A 17,832-nucleotide genomic window follows, 5' to 3' on the forward strand; every position below is an offset into this window, starting at 1 on the left:
GCTCAGTGGAGAGTCTCTCTCTCCCTCTGCCCCTCCCCACCCCCCATTTGTGCTCTCTTTCTTTCTCAAATAAATAAAATCTTAAAAAAAATATTTTTAAAAAGCCTGTGCTTTAAAAAAAAAAAAAAAAAAAAGCCTGAGGTTATATAGCAATCTAGCTGTGATGATATCAGTCTTCTATAACGTGTAAGAGAACTCCTTTTGTAAAACTATGAATCCAAATAAATGGCTGTTTACAAAGCTGACTCTGATGGTAATTAAAATATTACCATTTTATTTCTGAAAACGCAACTTTTTAATAGTTAATATGTTCTATCATTGCCATGGGTCCCATCTTAACACCCGTGTCTATCCAAGATGTTATCCACCAGGTGGCAGTTTCCCATGTTGCAGGTGTGCTACCTTAAGAGGCTTAAACAGCCTCTAGGGGGCAAGTGTGCAAGTTCTAAGATGGAACTACTTTTAAGAGTTTAGGGTAAGATCCCTACAGAAGGGGAAAAGAGGCTCCCTACGGAAGTTTTTTTTTTATGTAGGCAGGACTTTATAAGGAAAGAGGGGAAGCCAGGAACCTGTTTATGAAAGTTCACATACCTTAAAATTAACAGGAATCCTATACTCATGATACCAGGTGGTTACAGCACAGAGACAAACAGCACATGCAGCATCTCTCCATATCCTTCATTTAATATCAGGTAGTGCTTCAACCCAAACACACACAGGATACATACCGTAGAGAAAGGGACCTGAGGGCTTCTGAGTCATGCATGGTATGGTAGGTACAAACCTTGGCCCAGTGCAAAGGAGCAGTCAAGGGCCTGGAAGAAGGATGGTGCTGTTTCTCCTTCCCACTTCTCTTTCCTACTGGGCTTAAACTAAAGTCCATGGAAGAGAAAGCGTTTTCAATCGGTGGAACCCATGAGGCCCCATGGCCTGGGAGGGTATATTTGGTTGTACAGTATTACAAAATATATTTAAGAAAAAAACCCAGGCCTCCCAGCAGCAACCCAAGTGTCAGCTGGTCCAGAGGTCTGACCTCTACACATCTAGGGACAGGAAAGAGGGAGAGGGTAATTGCTGGGCACTGGTGTCAGTTTATGATGGAGCAGCATAAGATTTTCCCTGCCCTGTCAACACATATAAACATTTATAGCCCCTCACCCCTCAGCCCTGCTCTGCTGCAAGGAAGCCGCTGAGAGTGACAGCTGGGCACAAAGTGTCCGGTGAGACCAGTTATGGGGTCTAATGCAGTGAAGTAAGCCATTCATTTAGGACCTATTTTCACAGAGGCAAGGAAAAACCAAACTTCTGTCTCACCCTTTAGACGGAGACATTCCAACCTATACATTTACCTGTAACAAGTGTCTTGGTGCAAAACAGGCCTTAGCTTCTGCTAAGGTTTAAAGCAAAGGAAGCATGATCCAGCTCTTCTCTTTCAGTCCAAGCTCTAGCTTTCAGCAAGACTGTTGCAAAAGATTTCTGAGAGGCAAAAAGGTCTGTGGTGAGGAAGGCAGCTATTGAAGGAATTCCAGGAGCATGAGACTGAATTTGCAGAGCTGAGTTCTGTCAGTTTCCTTTTCTACTAATATCTTCTTCCTTCAGAGCAAACTTCCTCCTTAGGACCTCAGAGATAAGGACAGCTGGGTCTTCCTCCTTCAATAAACTCCGGTTCCTGGAGACAAAATAACAGCTTGTATTTATTAAGTACTTGCTCTTGGGCAGTGTTTTGTGTCTTTGAATACATTATCTCATTTAGTCCTCACAACAATCTTACCCAAGAAGTCTTTTCAGATGAGGAAACGGAAACAGAAGGGTTCTACAGTTTGCCCAAAATCAATAGGCACTCAGCCAGTAAGTAGCTAATCCAGAGTCCAAAACCAAGCTAGCTGGTTTAACTAGAATGCTTTATTTCCTGAAATGGCTGTAAAATGTGGGCAAGAGTAAAGGACTATCAACCAGTTAGAGTTGGCCTACTGTGGCTAAGCTTCTGCTCCCACCTTCTGTTGCTGTCTTTTCTTACTAACATTTCCCCACGTCAGCAGGGGAAGTGACTGTGAACGTGGCTATTCTGACCTTTATTATTAGTTCTGGGGAAAAGGTGTGCTGAGGATTTCCTACAACCCTGTCTGCTCATCAGAGGAGCTCTGAGATGTTTTTAATTGGAAACATACAGGTACAATCTTTTTTTTTTTTAAATTAAAAAAGTTTTAAATTTCTTTTTTACCTTTTGACACGCTTCACCTATTTCCCCCATTCCCACCCCCAGCCTCTGGCAAGCACCAATCTGTTGTTATCTACAAGCTTGGTTTTTTTTTGTTTTTGTTTTTGTTTTGTTTTTTAATTTAGATTCACATATAAGTGATCGTATAGTTTTCTGTCTGGCTTATTCCACTTAGCATAATGCCCTCTAGTCATTATATTGTTGCAAATGGCAAGATGCCTGGGTGGCTCAGTTGGTTAAGTGTCTGCCTTTGGCTCAGGTCATGATCCCAGCATCCTGGGATTGAGTCCCACATCGGGCTCCAAGGAGCCTGCTTCTTCCTCTGCCTGCAGCTCCCCTTGTGTGTGCTCTCTCTGACAAATAAATAAAATCTTAAAAAAAAAGGGAGGGGGGGAAGGGCAGAAGGAAAGGGAAAGAGAATCTTAGGCAGGCTCCATGCCAGCACAGAGCCCAAGACAGGGCTCACACACAACCCTGAGATCATGACCTGAGATGAAATCAAGAGTCAAATGCTTAACCCACTGAGCCACCCAGGTGCCCCCGACGGGGGAGGGAGGGAGGCAAATGGCAAGATATCAGTCTTTTTTAAGGCTGAATAATATTCCATTCTGTATACATGCCACAATTTCTTTATCCATTCATCCCCTGATGGACACGTAGTTTTTTCCATATCTTGGCTATTGTAAATTATGCTACAGTGAATATGGGGGTGCATCTATCTTCTCAAGTGAGTGTTTTTGTTTTTGGATAATACCCGGAAGTGGAATTGCTGGGTCATATGGTAGGTTTTTGGGTGGGGGGGAGGGGGAGAGAGAGAATCTTAAGCAGGTTCCATGCCCATTCTCAAGACCCTGAAATCATGACCTGAGCTGAAATCAAGAGTTAGATGCTTAACCAATTGAGCCACCCAGGCACCCCTCATGTGGTAGTTCTATTTAATTTTTTGAGGAACCTGCATACTGTTTTCCATAGTGTGTGCACCAATTTCCATTCCTACCCAAGGTCACAAGGGTTCCCTTTTCTCCGCATCCTTGCCAATACTTATTTTTTATCTTTTTGATAATAAGTCTAACAGGTGTGAGGTAAAATTTGTGGTTTTGATTTGCATTTCTCTGATGATTAGTGATGTTCAGCATCTTTTCATGTGCCTATTGGTCATCTATATGTCTTCTCTGGAAAAATGTCTGAGTCCTATGCCCATTTTTTTAATCAGACTGGGTTTTTGGTCTTGTCTTTTCATTTCTTGCTATTGAGTTGTATGAGTTCTTTATATATTTTGGATAGTAACCCTTACTGGATATATGATTTGCAAATATTTTCTCCCATGCAATAGGTTACCTTTTCATTTTGTTGATGGTTTACTTTGCTGTGCAGAAGCTTTTTACTTTGAGATAGTCCCACTTGTTTATTTTTGCTTGTGTTGCTTTTAGTAGTCCGGTTGAAAATATATCATTGCCATGACCTATGTCAAGGAGCTTACTGCCTGTGTAAGATAGTGGTTGAGTTTCATTCATTTGTATGTGGCTGTCCAGTTTTCCTAGCACCATTTATGGAAGAGACTCTTTTCCCTACTGTATGTTCCTGGGTCCTTTGTTATAAATTGACCATATATGCGTGGGTTTATTTCTGGGCTCTGTTCTGCTCCAATGATTTGTTTTTATGCCAATACCATTTTGTTTTAATTACTACAGTTTTGTAATAGAGTTTGAAATCAGGGAGTGTGATGCCTTCAGTGTTGTTGTTCTTTCTCAAGATTGCTTTGGCTATTTGGGGTCTTTGGGGTTCCATACAAATTTTAGGGATACTTTCTTCTAGTTCTGTAAAGAATGCCATTGGACTTTTGATAGCATTTGCATTGAATCTGTAGACTGCTTTGGGTAGTATGGATATTTTTACAATATTTTTACAATCCATGAGCATGTTTGTGTTTCCTTTAATTTCTTTCCTTGATGTCTTGTAGTTTTCCGTATACAGCTCTTTCACGTCCTTAATTTTTATCCTAGGTATTCTATTCTTTTGATGAAATTGTAAATGGGGTTGCTAATTTCTCTGATAGTCTGTCAGTAGTGTATAGAAACACAATGGATTTTTACTTATTTTGTATCCTGCAATGTTACTGAATTCCTTTATTCCAACAATTTTTTTGAGTTTTTAGGGTTTTCTGTATATCATGTCATCTGCAAATAGTGAGTTTTACTTCTTCCTTTCCAGTTTGGATGCCTGTTCTCTTTTTTTTTTTTTTTTTTGCCTAATTGCTCAGGCTAGGACTTCCAATATTATGTTGACTAAAGTGGTGAACGGGCATCTTTTTCTTATTCCTCATCTTAGAGGAAAAGCTTTCAGCTTTTACCCTTGAGTGTGATGCTAGCTGTGGGCTTGTCATATCGGGTCTTTATTATTTATTATGTTGAGGTATGTTCTTTCTATACCTGCTTTGTTGGAAGTTTTTTTTTTTATCACAAATGGATGTTGAATTTTGTTGAATGCTTTTTCTGCATCTATTGAGATGAACATGACTCTTATCCTTTGTTTTATTACTATGGTATATCCTATCGATTTGTAGATTGTTGGACTGTCCTTGCATTCCTTGAATAAACCCCACTTGATCATGGTATATGATCCTTTTAAGGTATTGTTGAATTCAGTTTGCTAATATTTTGTTGAGGAATTTTACATCTATGTTCATCAGGGATATTGGCCTGTAATTTTATTTTCTCCTGGTGTCATTGTATGGTTTTGGTGTAAGGATAATGCTGGCCTTGTAAAATGAATTTGAAAGAGTTCCCTCGTCTTTTCTTTTTTGGAAGAGTTTGAGAAATATTGGTATTCTTTGAATGTTTAGTAGAATTCACCCAAAGAAGCCATCTACATGGTCCTGGATTTTTATTCATTGGGAGGTTTTTGATTACTGATTTAATCTCCTTACTAGTAATCAATCTGTTCAGATTTTCTATTTCTTTATGATTCAGTCTTGGTAGAGTGTATGTTTCTAGGAATTTATCCATTTCTTTTAGGTTGTCCATTTGTTGGCATATAATTTTTATAGTCTTTTATCCTTTGATATCTGTGGTATTGTAGTATCTTTCATTTCTGATTTTGAGTCCTCTTTTTATGGTGATTCTGGCTAGAGGTTTGTCAATTTTATCTTTTCAAAGGCCCATCAATTACTTTCATCTTTTCTATTGCTTTTTAGTTTCTATTTCATTTATTTCTGCTTTAATCCCTGTTATTTCCTTCCTTCTACTAACTTTGGGTTTCATTTGCTCTTCTTTTTTTTTCTGGTTCCTTAAGGTGTAAAGTTGTGTTATTTGGGAATTTTGTTTCTTGAGATGGGCACTCACTGCTCTGAACTTCCCTCTTAGAATTGCTTTTGCTGCATCTCTTAAATTTTGGTATATTTCCATTTTGTTTGTGTCAAGGGTTTTTTTAAATTTTATTTTTATTTATTTATTTTGACGGAGAGACAGAGGGGGGGGGACACAAGCAGGGGGAGAGGGAGAGGCAGGCTGCCCACTGAGCAGAGAGCCTGATGTGGGGCTCGATCCCAGGACCCTGGGATCATGACCCGAGCCGAAGGCAGATGCTTAATGACTGAGCCACCCTGGCGCCCTTTGTGTCAAGGTATTTTTGGTTTCTGATTTGACCCCACCCCCCGCCCAGTTGTTCAGTAGATGATGTTTAATCTGGACATATTTGTGAATTTTCCACAGATTTTGTGTAACTGATTTCTAGTTTCATATCACTGTAGTTGGAAAAGATGCTTGATATTTCAGTCTTCTTAAAATTTATTCAGACTTGTTTTGTGCCCTACCACATGGTCTAGCCTGGAAAAAGTTCCATGTGCACTTGAGAATGTATATTCTCCTGGTTTTGGAAGGAATGTTCTATATATATCTGTTAAGTCTACCCAGTCTAACAGGTCATTTAAGGCCAGTGTTTTCTTATTTTCTGTCTGGATGATCTATCCATTGATGCAGGTGGGGTATTTAAGTCCCCTGCTATTACTGTATGGTTGTTTCTCCCTTCATGTCTGCTAATATTTGCTTTATATATTCATAAATATTTACAAATGTTATATCATCTCTTGTTGGAGTGACCCTTTTATCATTATATAATGCTCTTTGTCTTGTTACAATCTTTGTTTTCAAGTTGACTTTTTCCTGATATAAGTATAGCCACCCCGGCTTTCTTTTGGTGTCTATTTATACGGAATATCTTTTTCTATCCCTTCCCTTTGTGTGTTTTTACATCTAAAGGAGTCTCTTGTAGGCAACATATAGTTTTTTAAAATTCATTTAGCCACTCTTGTCTTTTGATCAGTGTTTAGTCCATTTACATTTAAAGTAGAATTATTGATAAATATGTACTTACTGCCATTTTATTAATTGTTTTCTATTTCTGTAGTTCTCTGTTCCTTTCTTCTCTTGCTCTCTTCCTTTGTGGTTTGATGACATTCTCTAGTGGTATGCTTATATTCCTTTTTATCTTTGTGTATTTACTATAGGGTTTTGTTTTATAGTTAAGATTAGCCTTAAGTATAACAACTTATATCTGTAAGTGTATTTTAAGTTGATAAAATAATTGCCAACTTAAGTTTGATCACATTCTAAAGCTCTTTTTACCCACGTTTCTGATGTCACATTTTACATCTTTTTATCTTGTGTATTCCTTACTTATTGTAATCATCAGTTATTTTTACTACTTTTGTCTTTTTAACCTTAATAAGTGATGAGTCCACTATTTTTATTATCTTTCCAGTGAGAGTTATTCTTTGATATGTGTTCCTGTTACTGACTAGTGCTCTTTTCAGCTTAAAGAGGTCATTTTAACATTTCTTCTAAGGCTGATTTAGTGGTGATAAACTCTTTTGGGTTTTGCTTATCTGGAAAACTCTCTCTTTAGTTCTGAATAACTTCAGTTAGAAGTTTTCTTCTTTCAGCATTTTGAATATATTGTGTTACTCCCTCTGGCCTGCAAAGTATCTGCTGAAAAATGTGTGAGTAGTCTTATGGGGGTTCTCTTTTATGTTATTTTTCTCTTGCGGCTTTTAGGGTCTCTTTGGGTTCATCTTATTTGCAACTCTCTGGGCCTCCTGGATCTGGATGTCTGTTTGCTTCCCCACATTAGGGACATTTTCAACCATTCTATTTTCTTTTTTTAAAGATTTTATTTATTTATTTGAGAGAGAGAGAAAGTGCAAGCACAAGCGGGGGGAGGGGCAGAGGCAGGCTCCATCCCAGGACCCTGGGATCATGACCTGAGCCAAAGGCAGATGCTCAACTGACTGAACCACCCAGGTGCCCCTCTGCCATTCTGTTTTCAAATAAGATTTCTGTGCCTTTCTCTTCTTCTGGGAGCCCTATAATGAGAACATTAGTCCATTTGATGTCCCACAAGCTATCTTTACTTTTTTTTTCCATTCTTTTTTCTACTTGCTGCTCTGATTAGGGGAGTTCTACTGCTTTGTCTTTTAGTTCACTTATCCTTTCTTCTGTTACTCCAAGGGCAAACTAGATGAATTTTCTAGTTATTGTGTTCATCAGCTCCGTGACTTCTATTTAGTACTTCGGTGTATTTTCCACCTCTTTGTTGAAGTTCCTTGTTCATCCATTCTCCCCAGTTTGGTGAGCATCTTTATGACCTTTGAATTATCAGGCAGATTATTTATCTGTTATTAAGGCTTTTTCCAGAGGTTTTTATAACAGAGCTAAAATTCATAGTAAAATGTTCACATCACAAGGGAACCATGGGAACAAAACCAACTCCAGATTGGGGTAGGTTTGAGTTACCTAACACATCAAAAATATCTGGAAAATAGGTGCTTTAAATTCTACTGAACTTATATACATCCTTATGAAGACATTTACTGGTCATTAGGTAGGTATAAGATCAGTCCGTCACACTTCTGAATCTTTGCTGATGTTGCTACTTTCTCATTTTTAGTCATCAACCCAGCTCTTTCCATTAACAAAGGAAAAAAGATCCCCAGACATAAGGCTCCACTCCTTGGGGGTTCTGCTTTAGTAAGTTTAAGGTGTATTTATAACAAATCTTAGCAATTCTGCTGGACAGCCAGGTTTAGAGTCTCAAATGCCTGGATTTGGAGAGCTGGTTTGCATAAGGGACCACTGTATTTTAAAGCAGAAACCCCAACTTTATGAAATTCTCCTTCCATCAAAAATAAGTCTACCAGTTTGACTGGGGGACAGAAGTTGGATTAGATGAGCCTTCTTGTAAAATTTCTAATGATTGAGTTAGATCACCCCAACCAAATGTAAAATGTTGTTCTTTCCTCAAACTGGAGCCCCAGGTGTTAGCAGGCAAGCTTTGTGAATGAAGTAATACATAGCTACTACTGAAGACTTAACTTTGTAAATTCTTTCTATTAGATCATTGGCCACAGGCGACTTAAACAGTAAACACACCACCAGAGCTCCTTGTCACATACTTACAGATCTTGGCTCTGTTTCATCCGGTGAAAGTCCTTTAGGATCCCCATCATATCTGCAAAGCTGCTGGCCTTGGACAGAGAAACACAGTCATCCTCTTCAGACGAGCTGCAGGTAGCTTTGTGTTCTGGTTTGCAACATTCAGGGCTGGCAGAACAAAGCAGGGGGACTGATGGAAGCTCAGGGACCTCTACCTCGGTCTCCTCGGTGATGTCACTAATGACAAAGGAAGTTGTAGAGTGGAATGAGGATCCAAAACAAGGTAAGGGAGAAGAGACATTTGAACTTCCTGGAGATAAGAAATCTGGCGTTAATGAAGCCGAAGCTGAAAGAGAAAACAATAGGCATGGATGGACATTGGGACTAGAATACAGCAGTAGTATCTTTTCCCTACAAGCAGTGCCTATCAAACATTCATTTCCTGGGCTTGACATGACATTCTAGGAGAGCCCAGGATGTTATTTGTAAGCCTGTAGAAGATTCCTCCACTACCGACTCCTCTCAGAATCTAAAGATGGAAAAGCACTGAGCTCTTCCAGTGTTCTGTGGGGGTGGAAAAACCCACCCCATAAAGGCTTAGGCTTCTAAAAGCTCCCATTCTGCAGTGGGCTATGAAGTGACAGCCCTATTTCTACCAAAGCAACAGTGACAGAACAAAGGCCAGAATGTGTCCTTTTCTCTAACTGGGCTAGTGCTTGTGACTGTGCTCTTATCTGTGACGTGAAGAAATAGCAAAAACAGAATGGTGTAGTCCTCCTAGTTTCTCAAATCTTGAAAGAATTTCCAAAACAAAAGATTTGTTTCATTTTTCATCAACTACTTCATCTTGACTCTTGGATGACAAAAATGCAGCCAACATATAAATGGAAAATTCAAGTATAGTTCCTCTATTAAACTGCCATATGAGTGAATTAAATATATGAGAATTTTACCAACAGGTAAGGTTTGGGAGCTGTGACTTTAAGTTGACAAAGTGCAAAAAAGTGAGGATGGATAGAACGAACAGGATGATAAACCCTGGGCAGCTTGGGAGAGAGCCAATGTTGGTGTTTCATGCACTGGGTCAAGGCAGACTCCCATCCATTTCCAGTGGTGATTCTGCCTTAACTGCAGACAGACAGGTGGAGGGATAGAGAGGTAGTCTCTGGGAGAACAAGGAAAGGGAAGATATGTAGATAGGAAGATAGCTTAAAGGTGGGGAATCCTTATTTCTCAGTGAAAAGGGAAGCTGCTTGAGGGCTCATGGAAGAGGGTGTTGGTTTTTGTAGCCAAGGGAGGGAATCTACCGGGGGGGGGGGGGGTCACAGGTTAAGTGAAGATTTTGTACCTAATCAAACCAGTCAGCGCAAAATGGCTGATGGAAACCATCCAAGGAGTACTACAGGCTAGCCAGTCCTCAGGACAACCCCAGAGCCCTGGGCCTTTGTCCCTCTGAACCATGGACCATCATTTTCCTACCCTTTATCCTGTACCAAAAGCCAGGGGTAAAGGAACAGCCTGCTAAATTCTGGCCCCGACTCAAGGGCTCCTACCTGCATCAGCTGCCACTATCTTAGCAATCTGGCTGCGCAGGTGGCTCAACTCATCCTGCAGCTCTGTGGTGCGGGTTAGGGCTGGCAGGGCTGGCTTCTTCAAGGCCAGAAGCCTCTCCTCGGACCCACGCAGGTTGGGCACTGAGGCATTGCGCTGCATGACAATCAAAGGGCTGGGCTTCCAGGTATGCCTCAGGGGCCGTGTGTCACTTCTGGACCAGGGGAAAGACAAGTATGTCAGAGATAGCCAGCCACTGCACCCCTTCTAAAATTCCTTCACCCATTCCTACACAAGTAACACAGCCAGGCTCTGCTCCCACTCAGAGCCCATAGCTTTTGTTTCTGTTGCCCTCAGCCCCTCATAAGCACTCCCCCTGTTGCCTGCCACCTCATGTGGGAAGGAGCTCCCCATTCCCTAGCAGACCAGCTACTGCCTCAGCTACCTGACCCGGGCATATGTCTCCTCTTCATCCGCAGCAATCCAGGCGATGTCAGCCAGAGTAGGGACTGGGGGTACATCCCTCAGACACAGATCAGAGATGTTGGGCAGGGTCTACAAGGAAGCAAAAGTCATCAAAAAACATTTATTGACATCAACTGCAAAACACAAAGGAGGGGCACCTAAATATCAGGAAGGCTTCCCAGAGAAGGGAGAAGACAGTTCCTGGTTGGAAGAAGGACAGAAAAGAGTTTGTGGGATTACAAGTAGTTCAGCACACCTGGACAGAGCTGGGGGTAGAGGGTGGTTTGCAAGAGGCAGGAAAGTGAATTAATAACTTTGATTCTAAGACCAATAATGAGCCACCGGAAGATTTTGAGTAAGAATCAGATTTTGAAAGATTACTCTGGCTGCTGTGTGGAACATGCATGAGAGAGTGAAGAGACCAGTTATGAGGCTGTTATATCTTCCAAGCAAAACATGGTGGCCTAGAGCAGGATTGGGACGTATTTTTACATATAAAGTTTTATTGGAAAGTCACACCCATTCATTTATGTATCGTCTGTGTTATTTTTTAAGCTGCAACTGCAGAAGTGAGTAGTTTTAACAGTAGTTATGGCCCCCACACTAAAATATTTACTATTTGGCCTCTTAAAACATTTGCTGACCCCTGGCTGGAGCAAAAGAGTCTTCAGTGGGACTGGTGAGAGTTACCTTTCACCAGAGATGGCCACTAAGAGCACCTTGCTTTCTCCAGCTATGAGAATATAGGTACAAGGACATCAACAAGAAGTTTCTTGGGCTAGCTCTTTACAACACCTCCATAGCTAATTGGGATCTACACTGTTATAGCAACTCTGTTTTAAGCAAACTGGGTAATTTTAATATTTGGATTTAAATAAAAATGATTAATCATACCAAAAGAATAAGAGGATTCCTTAAAATATCCCCTCAACTCAGATGAACAATAACCAGGGAACAGACAAGGCTGAGTGACTTTATGTTAAATGAAAGATCAGGAGGATTCAATCATGCTATGATTGTAACAAAGTAAAAAAAACCAAAAAACAAAAAACACATGCATCTAGAAAAAGATGGAAAGGAACTACACCAAAACATTATTAACTATTTTGTGTGGTGAGTATGTGATTATATGTAATTTATTTTCTTTTTTCACTTTTCACAATTTAATATTTTTGTATGGGTAAATTTAAAAAATAAATCAGCAAGGTTCCTTTAAATAAGGGAATTAATTTACAACAGAAATCCAGGGACAATTTCTCAAAAACCCATCTACACATGAGTTAAATTCAGATGTTTCTGCTATAGATTGGTAGATGGATCAGGAGTTGATAGCTCTAGCTTTTAGACAGGGAACCTGGGTCTCATAGGAGCAATGCGATGCTCCAAGGTTACACAGGAAAGGACTTCCACTGACCCAGAAGTTACTGCTAAAATAGGCCATGTAGGGGAAGCCTCCATTTGTTTTCCTTTCCAGAATGCTGCTCCGCTATTGACAATTAAATGAGTTAACACATATAAAGTATTTAGCACAGTGCCTGGCATACAGTATGTGCTCAGAAAATGTCAGCTAGTATTACTAATAGTATTCACGCATACTCCTGATCTGTGGGAGCCTGTGCCCTTGATCGTCCCTGCCCAGAAGCATCTGACCAAAGGACTGAAGAGGTTATAGCCAAGTGTAGGGGCAACATCCATTGAGTCCCTCACACTCCCTAGTTGTGCTTTCCCTTTGTTTCTGATGCTTGAGGCAGCTAGAACCACATCCTGCCCATGCCACTTAGGCAAACCTGGATAATTGGCAATCCGGGGCAGAGCATAGCCACCCCACATCACATACTTCCAACTCCATTCCTGACTCTAATACCAACCCTGACACCATTTCTGACTCCAGAACGAGTTCCTACAATTTCACAGCTCAGCATCTGATACAGAAATTCAGCCTCCTTCATTTCTGTTTCCACTGGGCCCATGTCTTTTCAGGCATATATTTCTGTTTCCTCTGTGTAGACAGAAAGCTGAAGTACTTCTCTTGTGTCCCAGTTCCCCAAATGTACATGTCTTAAGCATCTAGCCTGGAGCTGGTTCTTAACCATTAATTCTTAGAGGTAGCTGGGACTAATAAATGCTACTTAGCATTCCACTGCAGAGTGGTGGTGCGGGGGGGGGGGGGGGGGGGGGGAGTTCTCAAAGACATGCGCCAGGCAAGAATCTGCTGCAGAGTCAGTGCTAAAGGCCCCTAGATACAGAGGTAAGCCTTAAGTGCTCTAGTAAAGGAATAGCCAGACTTGGCCAGAAAGAAAAGGATGGGGAGTAAGGCCTCAGGGAAACCTAAAAATAGGTGGCTAAGTGGTCAAGTCTTAGGGCTGGTAAGAAAAGCAGAGTTCGACTCAGTCACACAACACTCAGTGTCCCACATGGAGACCTGCCAGGGTTGCAGGCAAACACCTCAGGGCAAAGACATGGCTACTCTGGGAATCTGGCTTAGCAAGGGCCTTTGTACTACTCTGATGAACTGGACTGCAGGAGCCGGATGAAATCTTCGTCACTTAGTGGCATCAAAGATGCAAGGTTATTCATTTATGAACAGATTGGAAGTCTGCTGTGGTCATAGTTTTGTGTGCAATCAGGAAGGCACAGTGACCTGTATCCATTATATGCACTTAATATTTCTTGACAAAATGAAAAAGTGATCAGGAAAGCAACCTGCCTTAGCAACACCAAGTAGTCTGGGGCACAGAAGCAGCACCATCCTCCCAGAGCTCTGAGCCTCTACTTACCCTGCTCTTTCAGTATACTTACCTCGAAGGATGCCCGGGGACATGGCTTCAGGGGCAGGTTGGTCCCAATTCTTCTCACTACACTGCGAGCAGCCCCATATGGCTTGTTTTGCCAGATTGGGATGGTCTAAAGGAGAGAGACAAGGAGTCTCAGAGATGGGTCCAACTACTGTTCCATTCTACCCTCCTCCCTTTTAGCAGGCAGACTGAAGTCCCCAATCCCAAGGACAGGGCACTGTGTGTGGGTCAAGTCTCAATATAAGTGAGGGCAGATTCCCCAGTTGCCAGCCATTTAAGGGGACATCTGCTGCTGCCAAGGTAAATGCTGGGAGGACCCAGTGAAGGCATGAGGAATTAGTTGGGTATAGGGATCATATAGGTTACCCACCCTTCCCTCTGCCCAGAAAGGCAGAAGCACATTGACTCCTTAACAGCCCCCAAGACCACACTTGTTTTTGCCTATTGGGGGCAAGCGGTGGGAGTATGTGGAAGGGTCGCCTCCAGGGGAAAGGAAGAATTAACTGGAGAGTCTCAGAATTTCCTATAGAATTTCAGCAGGCCCAGTGCTCAACCCTTCTTCACCACAGCCCTGCCCTGGGAATGCCCCTTACCACACTGGTTTCCATTCCTGACATTTCAACCGGCTCCTGGACTTGAAGGACAAGGCAGCCACAGGGAAGCTCTGGGGGCTTGGGGAGGCTGGAGGCGTGATTCCTTCATATCAGGCCATCTTTAAGGAACATCAGATTTCTCTTCCTATGAAACAACCCCCACAGTGGAGACTCAGTGGCTACCACACAAGCCCCATAAAAACCAGGTCCTGCAGAGTTATGACTAACACCAAGGTTTCTCTGATGTTTCACAGGGGAGAAAAACAACCCAAGAGGCTGCCCTCACCCAACAACGGCTCCAAATCCGGACCCTTGAAGGTTCTGTTCCAGACCTGAGGCATGAGCTTGGCCAACTCTGGGAGCTTCCTGATCCCTTAGGTTTCCTGAGGCATTACTTGTAGAGATGTAAATAGAACTTTCTTGGTAGTTTAAAAGCCAAATTGTAGGTACCATTCAAACCCAGCATTCATTCTTGAAGATGGGGTGTAAAAGCCCCAGCATGTGCCACCAAGCCTAGTACTGCTGAGTCTTGGCAAGGGGGAGATGTAAGGAAGACAACGGTAGAATAAACAACCAGCTCTTGTCAATCTCAAGTCTACTGGACTACAGGGAAAAGAGCCAAAAATTTTTATCCTGTTTAGCCATCTACTGGTCTTGTAGCCTTACGGAAGTCCCATAACTTTTCTGAATGTTGGTTTTTCCGTATGTAAAAAGAGGACAAGAGCTGCCATCCTAGATTACCTTAAGGATCAATCAGCAAAATAGGATAAGATTTTAAAGTGCTTAATGAACTGTTAAAACACAACACAGATGGATGGGATCACTCCTGACTGTATTCTTCACAGCTGCTCTTATATGGTGAGCAGATGCAATCAATGAACTCATTCCCTTGTTCATCAAACATAACAATACCCACTCTGTGTCAGGCCCCGTGCTAGGCACTGCAGGGGCTATGGAAGGAGGAAGACACACCCATGCTCTCAAGGAACGCACAATATGAGAGAAATAGGACTTGAATACATAATTCTAGCAAAGGCTGAATATCACTCTTAAGAAAGGTACACTAAGCAGGTGGCGGCCCCTGGCCCCAAGGCCTCATGGTGAGTTCAGAGGGGGTAGGAAGGGATGAAAAACAGCAACAATAGCACCGGTCCAGGACAGGAAGGCGAGAGAGGCATAAAGAGCAGAGAAAGGTAAACGGGGGGTCAAGTCATGAGGGCTGGGAATGCCCAGGTAAGAAGTCACTGGGGAGCCAAGGGCAGGCTCTGAACAGGGGATGGACTGAAACCTCTCCTGCAGGATTTCTCTTTCACCTGCGGGAGAGGAGTTATCACTCACTTTACAATACAAACGGGGAAAGGAAGCTGGAGAGAGGAAGGGAAGTGTCTAAGGTCACTCAGTGGTCACGCCAGCTAGAAAGCACTTCAAGTCTGGTCTAGATGCTGCTGCCTTCTGCGTGGGCTCAACTCCGAGCAGTTCCAGCCTTTTATCAAAGTCCCTCTGTGTGCCAGGCTCTGTGCTGAATGTCAATGCCTGCCACAAGTTCCACAGAACAGTGCTTCCCTGTGTTTCTCACTCTAGACACTACAGCCACTTCCTCTCCCAACTTACCTCCAAAGACTCAGGGCTAACACCAGCCAGAGGGATCTTTCCAGGACACGTTGCTCCTGTTTAACCCCCGCCCCTCCCTATAGCCAACAGGGTGACATCCAGACCGGGTACCGGTCCCCCCCAGTCAGACCCAACCTCACCAGATCAAACTCCAAGGCCTACAACTGGGCCCCTGCACACTTGACAGCCACACCTCCCACGTTCCCCTTGCCCTTCAGCCACGCTGGCCGCCCCTCAGCTCCTACCCACACTATCCTCTCTGCCTGAAACACCAGCACCTTCTTCACCAAGCTCATTCTTCCTCATTCTTGAGAGCTCAAGCATCACCTCCCTTTCCCTGACAGACAGATCCTTACTGCCTCCCCTCCCCCAGCACCCCACGTTTCCTTCTGAGTCCTCTCACAACAGTAATTAGAACCCGCGCAGGGCAGGAGCTTCCCCCGGCACAGCACGGTGCCTGCCTGGTCCCCAGCGAGCACTTCAACGTTTGCTCACGAACGAAGGAGAACTCCGGCTTAGCCTTCGTCCCCCTGCCCGCCCCAAGTGTCATCGGCTAGAAGACTTCTCCAGGTTCTCAGCACCCCTGCGTTCCCACGACCCCTCTCCAGGCCGCTGTCCTGGCCTGTTCACACACACTCTCCAGCAGGAGACTCGGGGCTCCCCTGGGGCAGCGTCTATTCCCATCACCCCGGCGCCGGGCGCCCCACCAAGGCCGCCGCGCTCGGTGGAACTCGGCGAGCGACAGCCCGCGTGGGCCCCAAGCGGCTGCACTGGGGGGAGCCGCTGCGGGGACCTTGCCCGGGACCCGCGTCCTCTCCGCCGTAACGGCCCGACCCCAAGGGGCCAAGGTCGGCCAAGTTCTCGCCGCCGGCCCTGGCGGCCCTCGGACCCACAGGCCCGGGCCCGGGTCCCAGAAGGAGCGAGGCGGCCGAAGTGGCCCGGCCGGCCGAGGAGCGCGGTCGAAACGAGAAGCCTCCGCTGTAGCGCAGCCACGGAAGCTGGGTGACTCGAGCGAGCAACTACCCCCCGGGCACGGAGTCCTCCCACCCTCAGCCCAGCGAGGCGGACTACAGGGGCTCCCGCGAGAACTGGCGCGGAAAGAGGAGCCGCGGTCTCCGCACAGCGCCTGGCACTAGGCCGCATCGACAGTCGGGCTATGAAACCGCGCTGCCGCCTCCGTAGAGGCACTCGGACCTACTCTCACCTCAGACTCGGGCTCCGGGACTCACTCACCTCACGGCCCCTCCTACCACAGCGGGCCGCCCAGCCTCAACCGCCCTCACTTCCGCTGACTCGCCCCCGGAAGCGATCCATTGCGGTTGCGCGCCGGGGGCCGCGCGCCCTCCGAAGGCGGACTGCGGCTTCGGCGGGGGCGGGGCGGCGGGTGGCCTCACGCGGGGATTCCGAGGAAGAGGGCACGCCCACTGCCGAGACCACGCCCACGCTGGCCCGGCCCTTGGGAAAAGAGGACGGCGCTTGGAGATCCCCGCGGCCTAACTGGCCGCATCCGCCGTTGGTCTCCGCCTCCTTGAGGCTCTCCTCGGGTGGTCCTGATCCGCCCTCTAGCGGCGGAGGTCTGACTACGTCCCTGCCCGGACCCCGGATTGTGCGGCGTCTGCTGTCTCTATGCCTAGGCACACTTAAGAATCCTCCCCCTGGCGTTCCAGGCCCTCCGGACCTACCTCTTGCCTTGCCTCATTTCGCCCTGGTTCGCTTTGCACACTTCTAGCTTCCCAGCCAAGACCCTCTACAGTCTTCTGTCCGGCAAGAAGAGGCCTCTTTCTCCTCTGACTACTGCCCTTCAGCTCTTTGTAGCTGTCTTCTATTTTAGCCTTTATGTCTCTCTCTCTCTCTCTCTCTCTCTCTCACTCACTCACACACACACACACACACACACACACACACACACGGTAGATTCAGTGAGATAGTAAATCGTTGGGCAAGACCCCAGAGGCACTGGGAAAGAGACGCACATTCCTTTCAGGCTCACTCACCCACTCCCTCTTCCCGCTTAAACCCTCTCGGTCCTGCTCCTAGTCCTGGTCTCTATGGCATCCGGCCTGGGTCACATGCCCTCCTCTGACCTCAGGATACAGCTGTGCCTGGCTCCCAGGCTGCAGTTCTTGGGTCTCAGGGACAGGCTGGCTTCACAGGGGGACAGGTTTGGGTAG

The 17,832-nt window shown here is 44.7% G+C and overlaps 1 protein-coding gene across 5 annotated transcripts; it reads right to left on the reverse strand.

Moving 5' to 3' along the window:
- Window positions 1-666: 666 nt before the first annotated feature.
- Window positions 667-16,978, reverse strand: MTFR1L (mitochondrial fission regulator 1 like). Of its 5 annotated transcripts, none has more exons than XM_035019439.1 (7): window positions 16,895-16,978; window positions 14,051-14,195; window positions 13,462-13,566; window positions 10,643-10,752; window positions 10,200-10,411; window positions 8,671-8,992; window positions 667-1,669 (listed from the first exon to the last, which is right to left on the reverse strand). In XM_035019439.1, the coding sequence occupies exons 2-7, from the start codon at window positions 14,072-14,074 to the stop codon at window positions 1,564-1,566; spliced, it is 879 nt and encodes a 292-aa protein (XP_034875330.1). In that variant the 5' UTR covers window positions 14,075-14,195; window positions 16,895-16,978; the 3' UTR covers window positions 667-1,563. The 5 variants fall into 5 exon arrangements, with proteins under 5 accessions (XP_034875330.1, XP_034875332.1, XP_034875329.1 ...); XM_035019441.1 differs by having other exon boundaries at window positions 8,671-8,956; window positions 16,866-16,949; XM_035019438.1 differs by having other exon boundaries at window positions 16,866-16,949.
- Between the last annotated feature and the right edge of the window lie 854 nt (window positions 16,979-17,832).

This window comes from Mirounga leonina, unplaced genomic scaffold, assembly GCF_011800145.1.
Source record: "Mirounga leonina isolate KUSES-001 unplaced genomic scaffold, KU_Mleo_1.0 Mir_173, whole genome shotgun sequence".
Lineage (NCBI taxonomy): Eukaryota > Metazoa > Chordata > Mammalia > Carnivora > Phocidae > Mirounga > Mirounga leonina.